At 38.2% G+C, this 22899-nt stretch overlaps 1 protein-coding gene across 3 annotated transcripts in view; it reads left to right on the top strand.

The window, feature by feature from the left end:
- GLRB (glycine receptor beta) overlaps positions 1–6466 on the top strand; it is a 69391-nt gene extending 62925 nt beyond the window's left edge. For all 3 annotated transcript variants that reach the window (XM_060299888.1, XM_030865762.2, XM_060299887.1), the window contains one exon: positions 4017–6466. In XM_060299888.1, the coding sequence (XP_060155871.1) occupies positions 4017–4313 (297 nt within the window). In that variant the 3' untranslated portion in view covers positions 4314–6466. The remainder of the gene's footprint in view (positions 1–4016) is intronic.
- Positions 6467–22899: the final 16433 nt, after the last annotated feature.

Here is a 22899-nt window from a genome sequence, read left to right as displayed (position 1 = left end):
CTTTAATGTTCAGAAGTTTAATTATGTATTTTGGAGTGTTCTTTTTAGGGTTCATCCAGTTTGGGGTTTGTTCAGCTTCTTAGAAAAAAATGCAGGCTCATGCTTCTTGCCAAATGGGAGAAGTTTTCAGCTGTTATTCCTTTGAGTACCTTTCCTCCATCCTTCTAGGACTGTGACGACACAGATGTTAGATGGTCTGTTACAGGCCCACACGTCACCACTGAGGCTCTGCTCATTTTTCTAGTAAGTTCTCTGTTGTTACCACCGTGAAGTCACACCTAAGTCTTCTGGCCCAGAAATATTGCCTCGGGTGATTCGCTTTTACCTGTGTGCAGATTCAAGCTGGAAAGGACCACAAAGAAAATCTTAGAGGCTACAGTTTGAAGCCTTTGGAAGTTCTTATCGTCATCATTTTTTATCCTTGACAGCCTCATTATCGTAGTACCTCATTTTTGCTACCAGTAATTTTCAGAAGTGACAAGTTTATATGATGAAAGTAAATGAGACACATATTCATATGAGGAAAAATGGGGAAAGTATAAATGGGAGATCTGCAGAACCAAGGTCACTTTTAAGAATGTGTGGAGTGGGGTTACTGTCTTACTTCTAAGTAGCTCATTTAATCCCTCTGCATGTGATATTATAATTGTTTAAAATAGCATTTATACTGTAAACTCTTTGTACTCTTATGTACATGTTTGATTTGATAATGATGTGTGGAGAGTATTAACTAAAGAAAGTTGTGTTTGTGTAAAGTCTCTGATGAGCAGGAGAAGAGACCAGCGAATGAGGTAATGAATTATGAGCTGTTTAAGCAACTAGAGGACTTCTCAGTATGGAACCTAATTTTATTGCTTATTCAGCTCTGACACGTCGTTAAAAATTACTTCTGCAGTAGACCTACTCTTCACCAACACACACACACACACACACACACACACACCTCATTTCAAATATAAGAATCTGCAAATACGTTTATAGAAGAGTGTTCAATAAACTAAATGATTAAGCATTTAGTGTAACCAAACTGAAGTTTTTGGAGTGATTTTTCCTGTTATCACTTCAACATTGAAGTAATTATTCTTCCCTTAACTATTTCCTATATTTAAACAATCTCTTGGAATAAATGTAACATTCTATGCCTACATTTTGAATGAGCTGTGTAGGTACAATTATATAATGATTAAAATTGCTGGCAGGGCTTCCCTGGTGGCGCAGTGGTTGAGAGTCCGCCTGCCGATGCAGGGGACGCGGGTTCGTGCCCCGGTCCGGGAAGATCCCACATGCCGCGGAGCGGCTGGGCCCGTGAGCCATGGCCGCTGAGCCTGCGCGTCCAGAGCCTGTGCTCCGTAACGGGAGAGGCCACAACAGTGAGAGGCCCGCGTACTGCAAAACAAACAAACAAACAAAAAACGAACAAAATTGCTGGCAGAATCTAAGAATGTGTTTATGTAAACAAAACACTAGAAAATTTGAAGTGTTAATATGTATGACTTAGGTTATCATATCATATAAATTGGGCTACTTGTCCAGTTACTTATAGATACTGAAACTACCCCTAAAGCCATGAATAAAATACGGTTCAGAGTAAATGCATTTCTGTAGTAAATATGTATGGCCTTCTTTGTGCAAAAGTAAAAAGAACTGGTAGGAGTCACGCTTTCTGAGTTGCTGTCAGAATCCAGAGTCCTCCTTTGTTTTGATACGTGATTCTAAAGCACAGTTAGTGCTCTTGGAGCAGAGGATTCTAAGTGAGAGAGAGCCTGGGACACCCACGGAGTCCCAGAGCTTGCAGGCTGCTCTGAGAGTCTGAGAATAGGACAAAGGTTTGACATGGAGAGGCTATTCCCAACTTCTCTTCCGATCAAGTCGTGATTTAGTCTTTACACAAGTTCGCGGACACACACTGAGACTTACCCATTCGTCAAACAGTCCTGGAAAACCAGAGCTTCAAATGCGGTCTTCTGTCTGGGACACTTACCAGGAGGGTATGTGAGTGTGAACGTGTGTATATGTGTGTGTGGAGACAGAGCTTAGGTGACAGACTGCTTGCTGAAAGTGACCTTTTAAGATTTCAAATTGGGGAATTTAAATAAAAGGCCTGGAAGTAAATTTTAAATATATGTTTTCACAATTCGTGATATATATATATATATATAATATATACATGAACGATTTCCCAAAGTCTCATTTAAATAACTTAGATTCTCGTTGCTAGCTTTGTTCTGTCTCATTCCATCGATCAGTCCCTATTTTTTGCCAGACATTTTCCTAGGCACTGGGTTAAATTGATGTGGACCAGAGCCCGGACCAATGGTAGCTCCGTCAGGATATAGCTCCTCTTTAAGCTGCACTCAAAATGGGTCCTCACCATGGGGAAGCTGGGACTGTACGTTAAAAAACGGGGAACGGTAATCCTCTTTCTTCCGGCTGGCCTCCTTTAGCTCCAAGTCCCGTCAAACCAGGACGGAACTAAATCGACACTTTCTAAATATTGTAATATGTTGGTGATTCACATTTTTTTAACCTATAAGACATTCAGAAAGGATGAAATTCCAGTGCCTCAGTCCCCATTCCTACTTATCAACATTTTCTTGTGTACTTTTGTACAATTATATTTACATAAACATCTTTTTCGAAAGTTCTTACCCAACAGGATTGTACAAATATCTATGTGGCATAAAGATATAATAATAAAGCCAACATTCATAGATCAGCTTAAAAAAATAACATTACCAGCACTTGTTCAAAATTGAAAAAAAAAAAAAAAAGGAAACAACCTAAATGTATAAAGCCAGAGGATGTGGTGACACATTTTCATTTGTTTTTTCACTCAGTGTATGTTGGTTACCTTTGCTATCCACCTCTGAGCACTGCCATCTGGCTTTTGCCCAGAAATTATGCCTCAGTGTTTGTTCGGATAAAGGATACCGTCCTGGTACCTGAAGGGCTGCTGGGGAATGATTTGTTTTATGTCTTACATTAAGCATCATTTTTACCCAGCCATAATCTAGTAAATGTGAATAGAATCCACATAAGTAGTCAATGTATTATTGTAACTAAGGCAAAAACTAGAGTGTGCTAATAGTGTACAATGGCATGGTTTCCTTTTTCGGGAAAACAGTAAATATTTTAGTGAAGATTCCCAAGGTGAATCCCAAAGGTCGGGAGTAAGAACAGTGAAAGATGAAGCAGTGGAATCATGGGCTCCCCCTTCTGTGGCCTTTCCTTAAGCCACTGGTCAGCCTCTGTCTTTTCCACGAGCTTTTCTGACGGCCAGAGAGAGTTCAGTGTGAAATAATTATTCTGTATATTGTAGGGAATTGAGTCAAATGTAGTACTTCAGAGATGATCAACTGAACAGTCTCTGTAGCATATGATCTGGCTGAAATAGCCACAGTTTCATTGGATTTTCTGAGTTTGGATTCTCTGGCTAATTCATCTTCAGGCGGCAAGTGAGGAATGCCTTTCGTTGGTCAGTCTTTGGTTCACGATCATTGTGACCATTTTTAGTTCTTACTTGTGAGTGTGGTTTAGAGACACAGTCTGTCTCATTGCAAGGATAAATGCCTCAGTCTTTTATAAACAACCCAATTTGGCAATAGGATCCCTGGGGAAATCAGAGGTACCAGAAGACGTTTGTATTCTGTATGTTCTGCTAATATGATCTGTGTCATGGTTAAATGTTGGATTTTCATTTATTGGTCAGTCTTTCAACTGAGAACTCTCACAAGCCTGGGAGCACCTAAGATAAAGGATGATTTGTGCCTTGATCCCTTAACATAAAATAACCTACCAAAAGTTTATTCCATGACATAAGCCTTGTTGTATAGGCAACATTTTAGAGCCCTAAATGTTCAGGTAATTCCGTGGTTTAATCAGTTGACTATTATTTCTGTTTGACAGAGAGACATAATAGTCAACTGAATAAACCATCAGATTTTTAAAATATCTTTTTGAAGACGTTTTATAAATAGAAAAATTCTAAATATCCTGTCTTTAATTTTTATTCTCAGGTTGGAGAGACCCGATGCAAAAAGGTTTGTACGTCCAAGTCTGATCTGAGATCTAACGACTTCAGCATCGTGGGAAGCTTACCGAGAGATTTTGAATTGTCCAATTATGACTGCTATGGAAAACCCATTGAGGTCAACAACGGACTTGGGAAATCCCAGGCCAAGAATAACAAGAAGCCGCCTCCTGCCAAACCCGTTATTCCGACGGCAGCGAAGAGGATCGATCTTTATGCAAGAGCGTTGTTTCCTTTCTGCTTCTTATTTTTCAACATTATCTACTGGTCTATATATTTATGATAAACCTTTTCCATTCGTATAAAGTCAAGTCCCATTGCATTGTGAACAACCTCGTTCATTAATGCCAATCTGTGAACATTCTTTGCACTTTCATAGCAATATATTGCATTTTGGATGCCATTGGAGTGTAATACAAATATGGCGCCTTCATCATGTGGAATGGCAGCATGATCTTGTTACGTCTGTGCTCTAATCATGATGTATTTATGTAAAGCAAACATAATTGCTTTAGGAATAAATGAAGGATAAGCGTACTACGTAAAATAGAATCCGAACATTTCTCTCCAGTTAGTGTAAATTGCAAATATTTCGATAATTCTGATAATAAAATGGGGTGCACTCTGAACCCTGTTTTGTCATCATCGCAATGTACGTAGTGTTTCAGATCCCTTTCCTTGTAACTTTCGGAGAAAGCCATCTTATTCTTGTACAATTTTAGATGGTATTATCATAGATAAAGCAAAAGTATATTACATATGGTATAACTTTATAAGTAGAAGTATATCAACTCTAACTACATGAGCTCTGTGGAGAAATAAAGTTCAAACAAATTCCTAATTTGCAAAAGCAGCTCATTTTAAAGTGTGCCTGTGTTGTCAAATGCCAGATAATGAAGCCCAGTGAGCATTTTTGAAACAAAGGGAAATCTAGATTTACCTAAATTCGTGCTGAATTCTGGTTTCTCATAAAATAAAAATAAAAGGAGATATATTGATTAAATATTTCTGATAAAAGAAATTCTATTTAGTCCACTTTAAAACCTAGATATATTTTCATGGATTTTATTTTGTTGATACAGAGTATACAAAATCATTGTGCCTTAAAAAGAGTCATAAATATTTTGAATTGGAATATAGCAATGAATATGTGATTTCGTACCATTTGTAAGAAACCAAGAGGAAAATACCTTATTACTAGAAGTAACGAGTTGGGAAGAAAAATCCATAATCATTAGAGGATTTTAACTTCTTTATTTTATTAAAATGCTCACATCTTTTAAAGTAAAATTAAATTTTTTTCCTGAATTTCTTTTGTTCTTATTTGAATAGTGTTTGATTTTGTTACAAGACATTTAAAGGTTAAGTAAACGATTACTTAGTTAGATCTCACCTCCATTTGTATCTTCTTTCTTGCTAAAAGTCCAGGCTACTTGGATTAATTGCTTTGGTCTTATTCCAACTTGCAAAATAGGTACTTTCTGGTCTATAAGACTTGTATTCCCTAGTAATATCAGAGCCAATGTACCTTCTTATTTCTCCATAGCTGATACTAGGACTAATCCATGTAACATAAACATAAGACCAAATAAGTGTATTTACATTATTTGGAGAGTTTGCAGCAGCTGAGGGTTTGGATTGTCAATTCAATAATAAAATGTGTTTACATATTGTTTATGCAAATTGCATCTATAATTCAATGTTATTTTATTGAAGACTTTAATTTGTAAGAGTCACTGATTACTGAATCTTTAAAAGACGAGATATATCTAGTCCTCTGTGGTCCTTCAGCACCCTCTAGTTGCAAAAGCACAGTCACCTGAGTCACTTTAAAAATGCCACAAGTCGCCCTGTTGATGGACTTCAACATCCTGCTAGGACCCGGACAATAACATCTTAAGCGCTGAGAGGAAAAAGCGTCTTGGATAATACTTAGACCATTTAAATTTGTAGTTATAATAATTATATTTGCTTGTGATCTCTGTTCTTCATTCTTGCCAATTTCATTCATTTTAGGGAGTTTGATTTAGATATAGAGTTTTAAGTGGGAAATGTATGAAATGGAAGACAGTTCTCATTCCATAAGAATTTATTTCTTGAAAATAATGTGAATGAATTCCTTTCTGTAATACAATATTGTAGCCTCTTAATATCCATTTTAATACCCAAATATATATAACTAGCTATCCCCGGATTAAGTGTGTATGTATAACTACAAATGGAACGTTACGCAATGATCATAAGGTACTACAATTGGTGTCCACTAACGGTTGCTTTCTATTGTTATCTTGAGAATTTAGTCACTTAACCCCAGGGTAGTTCTGATCTGTGTACTTTACATATTATGTCTTTCTAGGAAACTTGCAGTATATTTACCTGGATGTCAGTATCGCAAATTCCATGTTTCCAAAATAAAAAAGATCTTCTCCTTACAAATCAGCCGCTTCTCTTATTTTCTGTTTCCAGTAAAGCCATCACTATTCCAGTCCCCCGTGGGCCATCTGCCTTCCTTTGTCACACGGTATGCCCTGTCAAGTTCCAAGTCCTAAAATTTCCCCCCTTACACCAACCACTGCTTCTCCATTTCTGCGGACACCACCCTAATTCAGTTTCCCTTTCCCATGCATCAGACAATTACAGCAGTCTACAAACTTACTTTGTGATGTTTATTTTGTAATGGCATAAGTAATACGTGAATATCTCGACGTATTAGAAAAACAGGTGTGTCTAAAATACGTAAGCCCTTAACGTTGTCATAACCTTCTATCTTCAAACCTTTCTCTTTTCCCAGAGGTCACCACAGTGACCTCTAGGCATCTACAACCTCTATCTACCTTTTAAATATAAAAGATAACGTAACGGGATTTAACGTAAATGAGATTTTACCATATGTATGGTTTTGCGATTTGTTTTTCATCTCCTATATTTTGGAGCTCTTTCTATGTGAGGATCTATTGTATGCTGATAAATCTTTTGCCTCCTATTATTCTATAGCATGAATGTGTCTGAATTTAGCTTCTTTTTAAACATGAATTTTGATTGTTTTTCTTTTCTAATACAAAATAGCATTGTACTAAATATTTCTGTGCACACATGCGTATATTTCCGTGAAGTGGATGCCAGACGTGGAGTTGCTGAGTTGAAAGATGTCTACATCTTAAATTCTGGTAATGTCTTTAGATTGTCAAGATGCTGTGTGCAGACTCTCACAGCCTGGTCATCTCTTAACCTGTTGTATGTAGTGTACGTATTACTTTTCTTTTTTAAAAACTTTTTTTACCTTGTTTCAGACTTCCAGAAAAACGTGCAAAACTATTACAAAGAATTCCTGTACGCCATTCATGCCAGTGCCCCAAAGGTTAGTACTTCATCACACTAGGTTTATTTTCCCTCTCCCACTGTGTGTGTCCTCACATGAGACACTTTTTTTCTGAAACATTTAAAATACAGTTGCAGAGATGATGAAGACCCTTTGTATTTACACACTTCAATGTATGTTTCCTAAACAAGGAACATCCTTTCATAACCACAGTAGTACCAGGTACCCGCATCAAGAAATTGACATTGATAAATTACTATAATCTAGAGGCCTTATTCAGATTTGCCAGTTGTCCCACCTTTTCTTGTTTGTTTGTTTTGGTTCAGGATGTAATCCAGTATCCCATTCTTTATTTACTTGTCATGACATTAACTTCTTTAAAATAAAGCTGAGATCACGGCGTTCTGCTCAAACATCTTTAGAGCTTTGTATTGCCCAACGAACTAAGGAAAAAAGTCCTCCCTCTGACATATAAAGTTCTCCTTGTTAAAGTTTAACTTATCTTGTAGCTGTTTCTCACATTGCTCACATCTCAAACTCCAACCAAACTGAAGCCGACCTTTGCTTATCACACTTAGCAGTGACAGGATTGCTAAGTTCAGCGAGGTACCTTTCCTTTTAGGTTAGTGTTTAATTTTACGTCTCATTATTTCTTTTAAGTGGGTCAATCTTGGATGGTTTGTCTTCCCATACGCATTTTAACTGATATGATTTTATTCAACATTAAGCGTGTGTCAGTTATATAGTTTCATCTCTACTGAATAATAAAATTAAAAATATTTCCCATTGCACATGCCGTGTTCAAATTAAGCTGCTTTAAAAACCATTCAATTTATCATCATCTATATCATGGAAAATTTCAGTTTACATAAATAGCTGGATACAAAAATTTAAAGTACCAGGCCTAAGATGAGAAATAGTTTGAAATCTTTTTTTTATAACCTTTAATAAGGATTTCTTGTTAAAATTTTATTATCTTATTTTAGAAAATCAGATTTATTCCAATTATATTTTCAAATGAAGTGCATATGTTTACACAACCTATCAATAATCTAGCATTCACTAATTCCCCCCAACCTTTTTTTGTGAAGCTGGTCGTAACCTTTTAAGAGGTTAAGGTCCAGTTATTGCAAAGCATTGGAAGCATCAATGGAGTAAATATGCTTTACCGACTTTCTTGTGATTGATATGAAAGGATAATATAGATGCCATATTCAAGGGTGGTTATAATCTTAGGGTGTTTATATACACATATGCATAAACTTGATATTTTGTATTTTAATACATTTTGCATTTTCTCCACATACATACACACACATATATACATAGGTATTTTTTTAAATTAATTTATTTATTTTTGGCTGTGTTGGGTCTTTGTTGCTTTGCGCAGGCTTTCTCTAGTTGCAGAGAGCGGGGGCTACTCTTCGTTGCGGAGCACGGGCTCTAGGCGCGTGGGTTTCAGTAGATGTGGCTCGTGGGCTCTAGAGCGCGGGCTCAGTAGCTGTGGTGCACGGCCTTAGTTGCTCCGCAGCACGTGGGATCTTCCCGGACCAGGACTCGAACCCGTGTCCCCTGCATTGTCAGGTGGATTCTTAACCACTGCGATACCAGTGAAGCCCTACATATGTATTATAAAATTTTGTCCTTAACCAGCAAGAACAATGAGAAAACTCGTGAATTTTGTTCCAGTTGGAATTTCTGTACTCCAAACAATAAGTGCATTTTCACTGTTATAAGTATTTTTACAGTTTCCAAATCTCGTGTATCACACCCAAAACAGGTCTTTCTAAATCCTCCCAGAGTAGAATACTAAATAACAACAAAAATGTAAATCAGTAAATGCTTCTTGGGTACTTGATATTTTGAGGGTCTTGTGTCAGCCCAAAACCGTGAAGATGAAGAAAACATTTAAGAGTGGAAGCTCTCTTAAATGATAGTCAATAGTGTGAGAAGGAAAATTATGCTAATTATACAATTCTCTATAATGCAAATCAGAATACATAATGCATGTCATTAAAAAGCATAAGGGAAGGAAGAAAATCAGTGATTTGAAAGGAAAAGACTCGTCTTAAAGAAAATTAAGTAAAGTATACTTTACTGTAGTTAAATAAAGGCCATTTTACTATAGATCATAGAATTTTGAAGCTAGACATTAACGAAAAGAAAAATTATGAATTGTAAAGTGGAGAAACATTGCCATAAAGAAAGTTAAAGTGCTCTTTGAATTTTATTTCCTAGTTAACATTGCTGAGGAAATAATGAAGAGGAAAAAGCAGATTTTCCACAGCTGACGATGGAAGGCGCTTTACCTGGTGTTTGTTTCTTAACTAAAACTCCCATCTGATCTTGATCCTGTAACTGGAAAGAATTTTCAGTAAATCTCAGTTTGCAGCCCGAGGCAATGGCAGTTCAATTAATATTATGCACAGTGAGGTGACCAGGAGTCACCTCCTGGGCTCCGTGATTTAGCAAGAATGCAGCAATTACCACATCAAATAGGGATTTTATTAGTCAATTAGCATTGCCTTGCCCCTAAGCCACTGCTGACGTGCAAGAGAAACCCTATTTTATGAGATGGTAAACTAGATGATGAGGCAAAGGATTTTAGCTTTTGAAAAGCTCGGCTGACTTTACCGTCTGTTCTCAAGGGATGGAGCTGGCCACGTAGCAGCAGGAACATGGCATTTAGCAATAGTAAACACTCTAGCTGCTCTTCTTCAAGGACCACGACCTCGTGCCGTAAAGCTTTTAGAAACCTGCGGAGGACAAGAATTCGGCGCACCATAGCAGCATCATATCTGCTGACTTACTAACGAGCTTCAGCATTTTTAATAAATCTGAGTCAGAATCTGCAGGCTTCTCAGCTACAAAGATGATCTTTCACTTATTAACTGAGAGAATATTTTATGGAACCCATTAGAGGGAATACCTAATAAATTCTGCCTTGGACTGTTATAAAGCCTCTTTCTAAACACAGCTGCCCTTCTCTGGTTTATTCCTTTGTATACTCAAAAGCCCTTTCATTCAAAAATCTCTGGAGTTTCCAATCGGTCCACTGACATCTTGGAAGCTTTCAAATTTCAAACGTCCCAATAAAAATGTGAAATTTCTTAAGGCATATACATGGGAGGTGCATCCTACAGAAATAATCCCAGGAGCTACGCTAAGTCAGAAGCCAATCCAGTATGTAGACACAGAGGGAACAGGAGAGGGTAGAAAGACTTGGGCTGGAAGGAATAAGAATACGTTATAGTTATAGTTTAGTTAGAGTTCTGGGTTTGCTTTTCACAACCCTGCAAACCTTGTCAAAGAACGGTTTTCTCAATTACCTTATTCCTGAAGAGGGAGTAAAAATAATCTAAGAATTACAGATTACAACATGTAAGTCTATCTTTTATAGTTGTTACAAGCAAGGATTTTCAAATACATAGTCTAGGCTAGAGTCCCATTTACTACGGTAAATCTTGGCAAATTTTTTTTTAAACATCCTGAGCCTCAGTTTCCCCAATTATGAAAAACGGTAATGGGGTTTCCCTGGTGGCGCAGTTGTTGAGAGTCCGCCTGTCGATGCAGGGGACACGGGTTCGTGTCCCGGTCTGGGAAGATCCCACATGCCGCGGAGCGGCGGGGCCCGTGAGCCATGGCTGCTGAGCCTGCGTGTCCGGAGCCTGTGCTCTGCAACGGGAGAGGCCACAACAGTGAGAGGCCCGCGTACCGCAAAAAACCCCAAAAACCAAAAAAACCAAAAAAACAAACAAAAAGAACATGGTAATAATGACCACCTCATAACATTATTGTGAGGATTTAATGTATTAAGTAACGTGCTCAGCAGAGTTCCAGCACATAGTAATTGTGCAATAAATTGGGGTTCTTATTATGTCCTTTTATCCCTTAGTACTGCACTATTTCTAGCACCAAAACTACTTTTTTTTCTCTTCAAATGAATTTATTAATTCAGCTCTTCATGTTCCATAAATTGTCACTGATTTGGTAATTTGTTGAAAACATTTATATACAAATATTCCACTAAAACATAAAACTTTAATCATAAATAAAATGCTAAAACTACTTTTAATGAAGTTTGTCTTTCAAATAAAAAATGCACTGACATCCATAATCATTGAGCTCATTTTTTTTTTTTTTTTTTTTTTTTTTGTGGTACGCGGGCCTCTCACTGTTGTGGCCTCTCCCATTGCGGAGCACAGGTCCGGACGCGCAGGCTCAGCGGCCATGGCCCACCGGCCCAGCTGCTCCGCGGCATGTGGGATCCTCCCGGACCGGGGCACAAACCCGTGTCCCCTGCATCGGCAGGCGGACTCCCAACCGCTGCGCCACCAGGGAAGCCCTCATTTTTTTTTTTTAACGTCTTTATTGAAGTGTAATTGCTTTACAATGGTGTGTTAGTTTCTGCTTAATAACAAAGTGAATCAGCTATACACAATTTTGAATATAAAATAATTTAAGGAACAATAGCAGAAACTATCAATTGCATATTAAAATATTCTTGGAGTGTGTTAAGGAGTCCTTAGATTATTTACTTGGAGTTCCGAAGTTTAAGAATTAGGTTGTGGGCAATGGAATGCCCCAAATTCAGAATACACTTAGTTAAGGGTCATATTTTACATTTATCCTTTAAAAAGATAAATAAATGAGAATACTTCAGAATTAAAAAAAAAACATAAGGAAAAGAATTTCCTAGGTGTATTAAACATGACAAATCAAGATCATATTAACTCGTGCGTGTATGGTACTGATGCACGTATTGTAGGATCTCTTATATCTCATGCGTGTATGGTACTAACAAAAGATATTTAATGCTCATAATGGTCATCCTGGCAAACTGCATGATTGTGAAATTCTTCCTGAAACAGAGAGAAAACACTAAATTGTGTTCGATAGAATTGTCATGTTAAAATAGTTTATTGTATTCTCATTCTCTGAAGATTGGTAATCCAACTACTGAACATAATGGTTATTCTCAATTAATCAAAATATCCAGTTAACCCAATTCTGTATAAATGGAAATGTATTGCATTCTGAATTCATACTAAAAATGTATGAGGTCAACCTCTAAGTAATAAAACCATATTTAACTCTCCTTAAGACAATATATTTTATATTATAGTAACAATAGTTATCCATTTATTGAAGAAACATTGTTCTTAAAACCTAAGTATAATACTGGGAAGATATTAGATTTTAAAAAGTACATATATATATATATATATATATGAATGTGTATATATATGTGTGTATATGTATATGAATGTGTGTATGTATGTGTGTGTGAATAGGTTTAGGTAAATATGGGTCTATATTTGTATATGTGTATACATATCTGTACATGTATATATGGATACATAGAGTATGTAACATTAACTGGTGTTTTATCTGCGACTAAGACATACTACGTTTTTGCCCTTTTGGAAGTCCTGCAGGGTAACCTATTTTATGTATGTCTGGGACAGTCTCACAAGAAGGTTACACTAGGAGCTCTGGAGGGAATGCCTATTTAAGGGTCAAAGAAGTGTGTGCTAATTGATATGAACCAGACGGCGCACAGAAAAAATCTTAGCCTCAGCGGACTGTTCCATTTATTTATTTACAAGCAATCATTGGAAACCACTCCCATTCTTGTATATAGGCCAGGTCCGCTCTGCCCCGCCTCAGAAAGCGCACATCCCCTCTCCCGCCCCATCATTCTAGACATGGAGAAGAGCTCCTCTTTTCTACTTGCCAAACGGTCCTGGAAGGAAACACCCCCAGGTGCGTCCCTGCTCACTTGGTCTCATTCTTTTGGATTCACATGTAGTTTAGGCTGAATCTGACAGCTTTCACACACGCCAGGTCACACCTGTCCTCCAGGGCATACTGGCGCGTGCAGAATACCCCATCTCGTGGGGATGTACCATCTTAGTACCTGAGAACCGTCGGCCTGTTCGCAGCCTGCACCTCAGCTACTCTGGTCTTGTCACTCTTCCCTCCCCAGGAGCGGCCCTCCTCTCGTTCCCTCTCTGACTTCTGGGGTCTCCATCCTTATAAACAAAACCTTAGCATTTTATTCCTTTTCCTGCCTCTCCTGACCTTAGTCAGAATGCTCCAGAGAACTGTTTAATTTAGATCTCACACCGTGAACTAGATCTCAAACCGTGTATGTTTCAAGTGGCCCCTGTTTATTTTCCCTCGCCATCTAGGGATGTGGGACCCGAATTAGCATTTTTCTTGCTCTCTAATTATGCTCCCAGATTATTTCTCTACCTATGTGTCTTAGCTGGCCTGAGCTGCTTTCGCAAATTGCTGCAGGCTGGGTGGCTTAGACGGCAGACATTTATTCTCACAGTTCTGGAGGCTGGTGGTCCAAGATCAGGGTGCCAGTGTGGTCGGGTCCTTGGTGAGGACCTCTTCCTGGTTTACAGAGAGACGTCTTCTGGCGGCATCCTCGCATGGCAGGAAAAGAGCTGGCCAGCTCATTCTCGTGTATAAAGGCACAAATCCCATTCAGGAGGGCTCCACCCTCATGATCTAATGACCTCCCCAAACCTCCATCTCCAAATACCATCCCATTGGGATCAGGGTGTCAACATTTCAACGTATGAATTTGGGGGGTAACAAACATTCACAACATTGTACTATGTAAAACTCTTTTCTTCTGAGCTTGAACTATCTTCCTATATTATGCTTTTAAGTGTGTGTGTGTGTGTGTGTGTGTGTGTGTGTGTGTGTATCTATGAGAGAGACAGATTGAGAGAGAGAGAGGAGAGAGACAGGGGCGGGAGTCTATAAAAGCCAGAAAAATGGTGAAGGAAATATAATAATTACCTATATTCCAACACTGAGAATTAAATCACTTTAACTTTCTGACATATTTGATTGAAGTTTTATTCTTTTTATCTATTAAGTAATATATAACTTTGTCTTTTTTTAAAAAATATTAAACCTTAAAGATAAACTTGAAATTGTCATCACCTCCAAGTCTTTATCTTGCTTCTCTGCAGTTATACCTTGAGGCAACCGTGATTATCAGTTTGCTTGTACTTTCCCAAAAAATTTAATAATATTTTAAAGAAAAAATGAACAAATATTAGTGTTTTTAAATTTACATTAATGCTATGTGTGTCATTCACATTAGGTTTTTTGAGAGCTATTCATATAGATATCCAGATTATTTCATTATATGCCTGTGTCACATTTTATTTAATAAAGAATATTTATATTGTTTCAAATTTTTCATTATTTCAAGCAATGCTGAAATAAACATTCTTGTGTATATATTCTAGTATTTATGGGAGACTGACTCTGTATAGTAGATAACTACAGATAGAACCCCTGTGCAATTAAAAAATTAATTGATAACGCAAAATTTTTCTACAGTAACAGTATCAATTTACACTCCTGGCAAGATTGTAAGAAAGAACTCATTTCCCATCCTCCATTCAACAAGTGGTGTAATCAGAATTTAACATGCAGAAATTTTGCCAAGCTAAAATGCTGAAGAAACTCATTGTCTCAATTTGCAGCTATTGACATGATATTGTTTTTCTCCTATAAACTGTAACATAGTTACTGTGTTAAAAGATTTTCTAACTTGAAATAATTCCTGGGATAAACTGGTTTTGCCTGTGATATATTCATTTTGGTACATTCCTTTTAGTTTTAGTATAGTTTTTCGAGTTATGTAAATTGTTATGTCTGTATTTATAAGTGAGATTGGCCAATAATAGCATGTTCTCATGTCATCCATATTCTGTTTCTGCATCAGGGTTACATTCGTCTCATAAAATGAGTTGTGTATCTTCCTACTTCTTTCTGGACTCTGGAAGAAATTAAGTAAGCCTGGAGTTAATGGTTCTTTGAGTTTTCTAAAACTCCTATAAAACAGATCCATCCTTCTGTTATTGAGGGTAGATTTAGGGACATTTATTATTCTGAGCACATTAAAAAGAAGTACATAATGTTCTATGCAGACTCTTTCCCTCTTAGATGAATTTCGATAACATTTCTCTCTAGGAAATTATCAATTTTTTATGGTTTTTAAATTATTGACAATTATCCATGAAATAATGTCTTAGGACATCTAAACTCTCTGTTATAATCCATACCACTTTCTTTTTAAATTAATAAATTAATTAATTTTTGGCTGCGTTGTGTCTTCATTGCTGCGTGCGGGCTTTCTCTTGTTGCGCAGAGCAGGGGATACTCTTCGTTGCGGTGCGTTGGCTTCTCATTGTGGAGGCTTCTCTTGCTGCAGAGCACGGGCTCTAGATGTGAGGGCTTCAGTAGTTGTGGCTCGCAGGCTGTAGAGCGCAGGCTCAGTAGTTGTGGCGCGTGGGCTTAGCTGCTCCTGTGATTTCCCTTTTCTTAATCACACTTACAGAGGTTTTCAATTTTGTAAGTCTTATCAAAGAGCCAGTTTATTTTTTTATTGATCAACTCTGATTTAATGTGTGTGCATTCTACTTCATTCATTTCTCCTCTTCAGTGTTGCCTTTCTTCTATTTTCTTTGGATTTATTTTGGTGTTCTTTCCTAAACTTCTTGATTCAAATGCTTAGTCCATGTTTTTCCAACCATTCATATTCTCCAAATACATTTAAAGCTATAAATTCCTCTTTAAGTACTGCTGGATGCTACAAATTTTTATATGCATTTTTGTTGAAGTAGAGTTATAAATGCTTTTAAGTTTATTTTTAATTTATTCTGTAACCTGAAACTATTTAAGAGTGTGACTTCTAGACTCCAAATTCATGCATGTTTGGCTACCATTAGGGATATCTATTTTATTATTGATATCTTATTTTACTAGATGTGATTGTCGAACATTATGAGAAAAATGCTTAAAATTTGTCCTTTTCTTTTCATAATTCTATTAGATTTGGCTCTCTATATTTTGAGGCTTTATGAATATTTCTCTCTCTATATATTATACAGACACACACACACATATGTATAAAGTTTGCACACGTTTGAATGCAAGACTGGCATTTTCTGATGAATTACTTCATTTGTTTGTGTGGACGGTGCCGTTTAGTCCCATTTCACGCCTTTCTACTTTAATTCTACATTTTATTTTGTCTGATGTTAACTTTGTCATGTCGCTTTCTCTTTGTTGATTTTTCCATCTTTTTGGTGTTGCTTTGCCTCAGGTGTGTCCCTTATGAACTGCCTATGTCATATGGGTTATTTTAAAATCTAACTTGAGCGCTGGTTTAATCATAATAAAACATTAGAGAAAGTCAAACTGAGGGACATTCCTCCAAAGACTTGACAGTCTTCTTCGAAAGTGTCAAAGTCATGAAAAAACAAGGAAACTCTCATGGTTTGGGGGAAACTGGAAAGACATGAGAACTAAAGGCAGTGTGGTATCCTGGGCGAGATCTTGGAACAGAAAAAGGACATTGATGAAAAATGTGGGGAAAGAGAATGAAGGCTGTAATTTAGTTACAATACTGTGCCAATGTTGCTGTTTTAGCTTTGATACATATACTGAGTTTATTTTCTATGTCCACATGAGAGAAAGCTACAGGGGAGGTATAGGGAACTCTATTTTCCTTGTTACTCTTCTGTAAATACAAATTTATTTAAAAGTAAAAGTTTACAAATGTAACTTGAGGCAATCCACTGGTGTGCAGAGGTTAATTTTATTGAAGTGTAGTTGATTTACAATGTTGTGTTAATTTCTGCTGTACAGCAAAGTGATTCAGCTATATATATATATATATATATATATATATATACACACACACACACACACATTCTTTTTCAGATTCTTTTCCCTTATAGGTTATTACAAAATATTGAGTAGAGTTCCCTGTGCTCTACAGTAGGCCCTTTTTGAGTAGCCATTCTATATATAATAGTGTGCATCTGCTAATCCCACTTCTATTTTATGAGAAGACTTTGCTGTGTGGTTCTCTCCCTGTGAGGATGCTTCCATGACGTCACCTCAGTGGTCATCGATATTTCTGGCCTTAGATTTTTGAACCCTGCCTGCCGTGGGGGGAGTTTGGATTAGCATCCAGCAACAAGTCAACACTTTCCTTTCAAGCAGATGAGAATGAACGGCGGTTTTAGGAAGTTCTCCGATCCAAAACCTGCTGAGGCCTCATCTGGGGAGCCTGATTCACATTTTGCCAAAAGGTCTAGTCTGTGTCTGTTTGGGCTGCAGATAACTCCAAGGTAATGTGAGCAGCTCAGTCCTCAGGGCTCAGCGGGGGCAGCACTCTTACACTTCAGTGCTCCTTTCGGCCCAGAGCCCAATTCAAATTCAGAGTTCCTTAAAACAGATAACCAACAAGGACCTACTATACAGCATGGGGAGCTATGTTCAATATTTTGTAATAACCTATAAGAGAAAATCATCTGAAAAGACTATATATATGTATATATAAAACTGAGTCGCTGTGCTCTACAGCTTAAACTTACGTGATGTTGTAAATCAACTATACTTCAATAAAATTTTTTTTTTAAAATCCCCCCCTAAAAAATTTCGATTTCTTTCTGTTGACCTTGTGATTAGAAGCCAACAGGAGTCCTGAATGAAAAGGATGATCTTGCTTTACATATCAAGTAAACTGAACGAATCAGAGGATTCACCACATTTAACCCTTAATCAGCTACTGTTCACATTTTGTTCCTGCCTGACATACTGGCTGGACAGGATTGTGACAAACACAATAACCCTTTAACTGGTTCCTTAATCAGAGCAGTGATCGGTCATTGCCCGTCTGGGATTTTATCTTGCTTAACGTGTACTACTGAGGAGAGCTCAGGGGATTCCACAGTTCCCGGTCAGTCATCGTGGCCAATTTAAACTTGGCCAAAGGCAGACTTCATTTACACCCCTCAGGAAAATCATCCCTGTGTCCCATTCACATGTAACCTCTATCCCAGTGATGATGTCTTCAAAGGCAATGAGGCCACAGGCTCATCCACCCAGCCAGTTTCCAGGCTGCAGTCCCATCCCTCGCTTGGTTTTCCTAGCTCAGTGTCTTTATATCCTCCCACTTTCAGCCTTGGGCCTTTGAGGGTACCCTCCCCAACCCCAAGGGGATGACTTTGGGCTCTGGGCAGGGAACCATGTGCTTGGCAACTTAGTCCAGAAGCTTCATTCATTGTCAAGCTCTTCTTCCTTGTCCTATACAGCAAGTCCCCTACGTACGAACCTTCGACTTGCGAACTTTTAAAGGTGGGAACGTGAGTTCCATCAACGTCAGGCGTGAGTGACATTGCAGCTTGCCCTCCGCCTCTCATCGCTGACGATCCTTCAGCTCTGCCACCTCCCATCTCCCGTCCCTCCTCCAGTCAGGAACTCTTCCTGCCTGTTCCCTCCATGCCAGCCCCTGGAGGCCAGCTGCTGTGCTGCACTGCTGTACTTTTCGAGGTGCTGTACTGTAAGACTAAAAATGTTTCCTTCAATTTCTGTGTTTGTTTTTTATGTATTAGTTGTGTGAAAAGTATTATAAACCCATTACAGTACAGTACTATATAGCTGATTGTATTAGTTGGGTACCTAGGCTAACTGGGTTGGACTTAGGAACAAACTGGACTTACGAACGTGCTCTCGGAACTGAACTTGTTTGCATGTAGGGGACTTACTGTATTGATCTCCTGGTCACTCATATTTATTGAAGAATTTGACAAGTGCTATTGCAGATCATACTTGCAGACCGTTTTAGGGCCCATCCTTCAGCTCTGATGTGACTTTATGTGGAAAGATCATGGCTGAGACTCCTTCAGAGGTTGCTGTGGACACTGACATGGCTCTGTGAGCAGAAAGGGGCTCTAATGTTTATGGAAGCGTTTCAGCTAAGCAATTCCTTCTAGGTGCTCTGTGTAAGATTTGAAGACGGAAATTCTTTAATTTCTTTTTAACATCTTTATTGGAGTATAATTGCTTTACAATGGTGTGTTAGTTTCTGCTGTATAACAAAGTGAATCAGTTATACATATACATATATCCCCATATCCCCTCCCTCTTGCGTCTCCCTCCCACCCTCCCTATCCCACCCCTCTAGGTGGTCACAAAGCACCGAGCTGATCTCCCTGTGCTATGCGGCTGCTTCCCACTAGCTATCTATTTTACATTTGGTAGTGTGTATATGTCCATGCCACTCTCTCACTTCGTCCCAGCTTACCCTTCCCCATCCCTGTGTCCTCAAGTCCATTCTCTACAACTGCATCTTTATTCCTGTCCTGCCCCTAGGTTCTTCAGAACCTTTTTTTTTTTTTTTAGATTCCATATATATGTGTTAGCATATGGTATTTGTTTTTCTCTTTCTGATTTACTTCACTCTGTATGACAGTCTCTAGGTCCATCCACCTCACTACAAATAACTCAATTTCGTTTCTTTTTATGGCTGAGCAATATTCCATTGTATATATGTGCCACATCTTCTTTATCCATTCATCTGTCAATGAACACTTAGGTTGCTTCCATGTCCTGGCTATTGTAAATAGAGCTGCAGTGAACATTGTCGTACATGACTCTTTTTGAATTATGGTTTTCTCAGGGTATATGCCCAGTAGTGGGATTGCAGGGTCAAATGGTGGAAATTCTTTTAATATTTGGAAATGGCAACTGAAGGAAAATTTTGATGGTTTGTGTCAGTTGGACTGTAGCACTGACCAAAGCTAGAACAACAGACAGAAGGTATGAGTTCCATTCACAGTCGTAAAGACAGTATAAGGAAGGTCCACGGTACCCTTATTTTGATAAATTAAATTAAATCTCAGCCTATGCCCTAGCTTCGCCAGCTGGCAAGAAGTTCAATTTTGTCGTATTTTGAGGGACCTTCCCTTTCGCATAATAAACTGGAGAACTTAGCAATGCCTGGAAAATGGAAGAAAGAATTCCAGTCTCCAGGGCATCAAGCCATTTTCTGAGTCCTGTGACCTTTCACATTGTGTGAGCGGTTCTATCTTTTTGCACGAGCCTCAGCACAGAATGTTTGCTCAACACCAAGGCGGTCGTGCTAGGGTTCTCCATCTCTCCAAGTGTCCACGTGCCACCCCGTTTGGGCTTCTATCAGCTCTCAAGTTCTTCCATATTTTTCCATGTCTTCTGAAGAACCGCATTCCCCACAACTCTCATGAAAAATAATCAAGTCCAAAGCAAACAAAACACCCATCTCTATCCTTCACGTCAGAGAAATTGTCTAGTGGTTTAGACATTTTCAGCCTTCATTTTCCACCCTTCAGCGTATAACAATTTAATCCAAAACCCATTAAACCTGACCCTAGGGTAAAGGCATCCATCTGCCTCTAGGACTCAAAACCCAGCAAAACATTTCAAAGGGGGTTGGCGGGGAGAGAAAGAAAATAGTTCTCATTCTTCAGGATTCTTCTATAAGACGAGAACAAAAGACTTCTTGTCATTAACGTCCGCTCTGCGATGCCTTCCAGTGAAAAGGAAGGTTAACGGCACACCTGAATGAGGCTTTTGTGTCTAACCTGGCAGAAGTACTTTTCCAAAATTAATAATGAACTAGACAGATTGTGCAAATTTACAATTAACTTTCAAAACTTCAGGTGGTTGGTTTCCTTATTTCAGTGAGTAGCTTTGATCCATAGGTGAAATGAAGTGTACTCGAACTGGAACGTTTGCTTTCATGTCACCATCTGAAAAACGTTTTTTGGTTGCAAATTTAACGTGTTCCTCCATACAGGATACAGAGCAGCAAAAATCTGTCATTGGTACTAAACCAGTCGGACATGGCTCTGTTTTCATGCCGGGTGAGGGGAAGCAAACAGACAAAAACTAACCGACAGCAAAAACAAAACTCTGTCTTTCTGTTATGACAGTATAAAATTTTGTTTTTTAATTTTTAAACATAGCTATCCAACTACGATGTGTTTTAGCACATAAAATACCTAATTAGTGCTGCCCAAAGGAGTCTGAACTAGTATGTTTGTGGGCCAGAAATTCTTTTATGGAACTCATTAGTGGTATCAGATACATAAATATTTATGATGTTATAAAACTGCTGGGAACAGAGAGGGCATTCAGGGCAGTTGAGGGTTAATCTGTGCCTCAAAGCACTTTCACGGCCTTGAACTTTTCTCAAGCTGTACATGTGGTAGCAAATGATGCTGTTTCAAAGGAGTTTATAGTGTTACTGGAATTTATACAATGTTGAAGGAATAGCCTTTGAAGTGAACAGAAGGCTATAGTCATAGCACATTCTACTTAAGTGATCGAATCAGTGTAAATGTTTCTAAGATGAGAGAAAGCATGTTTCTGTATAAAGTCATAAAATTTCTCCTTGATTAGAATTACCCTTATTCTCCCATATTTATGCTCTCTGGTGGACAGGCTGGTCTCTGCGCTCAGCTCTCCTTTCTCCCTCCTTCCCACTGGTAATGGCACCCACAGGTCCACTAACTCCTGGCTGTAATGGTGGGTCCCAGATCCAACCTCTGTTATTTCTTCCTTCCAGACACAGGCATTGGGTTAAAGCTGGAATGTGACCTCGGCAAGCTGGTTAGGATAAACCTCAAATCCTAGCATGTCTTGTTGGAAAGCGGCAAGGAAACTGCTTTCTTTTCAGCTGGAAACACCAGTTGCTACCTCCATGAGAAGAATTCATTTTTTTTTTCTTAACTGAAGTATAGTTGATATACAATGTTGTGTTAGTTTCTGGTGTGAAGGAATGTGACATATATATATATGGTTATTTTTCAGATTATCTTCCCTTATAGCTTATTACAAAATATTGACTATACTTCTCTGTGCTATACAGTAGGTCCTTGTTGGTTGTCTATTTTATGTATAGTAGTGTGTGTATGTTAATCCCAAGCTCCTTATTTATCCCTCCCCACCCCCCGCCCCGCCTTTCCCCTTTGGTAATCATAAGTTTGTTTTCTATGTTGGTGGGTCTATTTCTGTTTTGTAAATAAGTTCACACTCTGGTCAGAATGGCCATCATCAAAAAATCTACAAACAATAAATGCTGGAGAGGGTGTGGAGAAAAGGGAACCCTCTTGCGCTGTTGGTGGGAATGTAAATTGATACAGCCACTATGGAGAACAGTATGGAGTTTCCACAGAAATCTAAAAATAGAATTACCATATGATGCTGCAATTCCACTCCAGGGAATATATCTGGAGAAAACTCTAATTTGAAAATGTACATGCACCCCTATGTTCATAGCAGCACTATTTATAATAATTAAGACATGGAAGCAACTAAACTGTCCATCGACAGATGAGTGGATAAAGAAGATATGGTACATACATAAAATGGAATATTGCTGAGCCATAAAAAATAATGAAATAATGTCATCTGCAGCAACGTGGGTGGATTTAGAGATTATTAAACAAAGTGAAGTAATTCAGAATGAGAAAGACAAATGTCATATGGTGTCACTTATATAAGGAATCTAAAAAAGAAGAGAGAGAGAGAGAGAGAGGAGACTTCATCTTAATCTTAGACTAAAACTGAAAGAAAATCAGAGTGATTGGGTCAATCAAATCCTACTGTAACTCCGGGATTATAGTTCTATGAATTGATATATTTAGCTTATTTTTAAGACAGTTGGAACTGAATTTTTGTT

Source organism: Globicephala melas, chromosome 5 (genome assembly GCF_963455315.2).
Source record: "Globicephala melas chromosome 5, mGloMel1.2, whole genome shotgun sequence".
Classification (NCBI taxonomy): Eukaryota; Metazoa; Chordata; class Mammalia; order Artiodactyla; family Delphinidae; genus Globicephala; species Globicephala melas.
The sequence above is the reverse complement of the archived record's forward strand: the minus strand, read 5'-3'. Positions and strand labels throughout refer to the sequence as shown.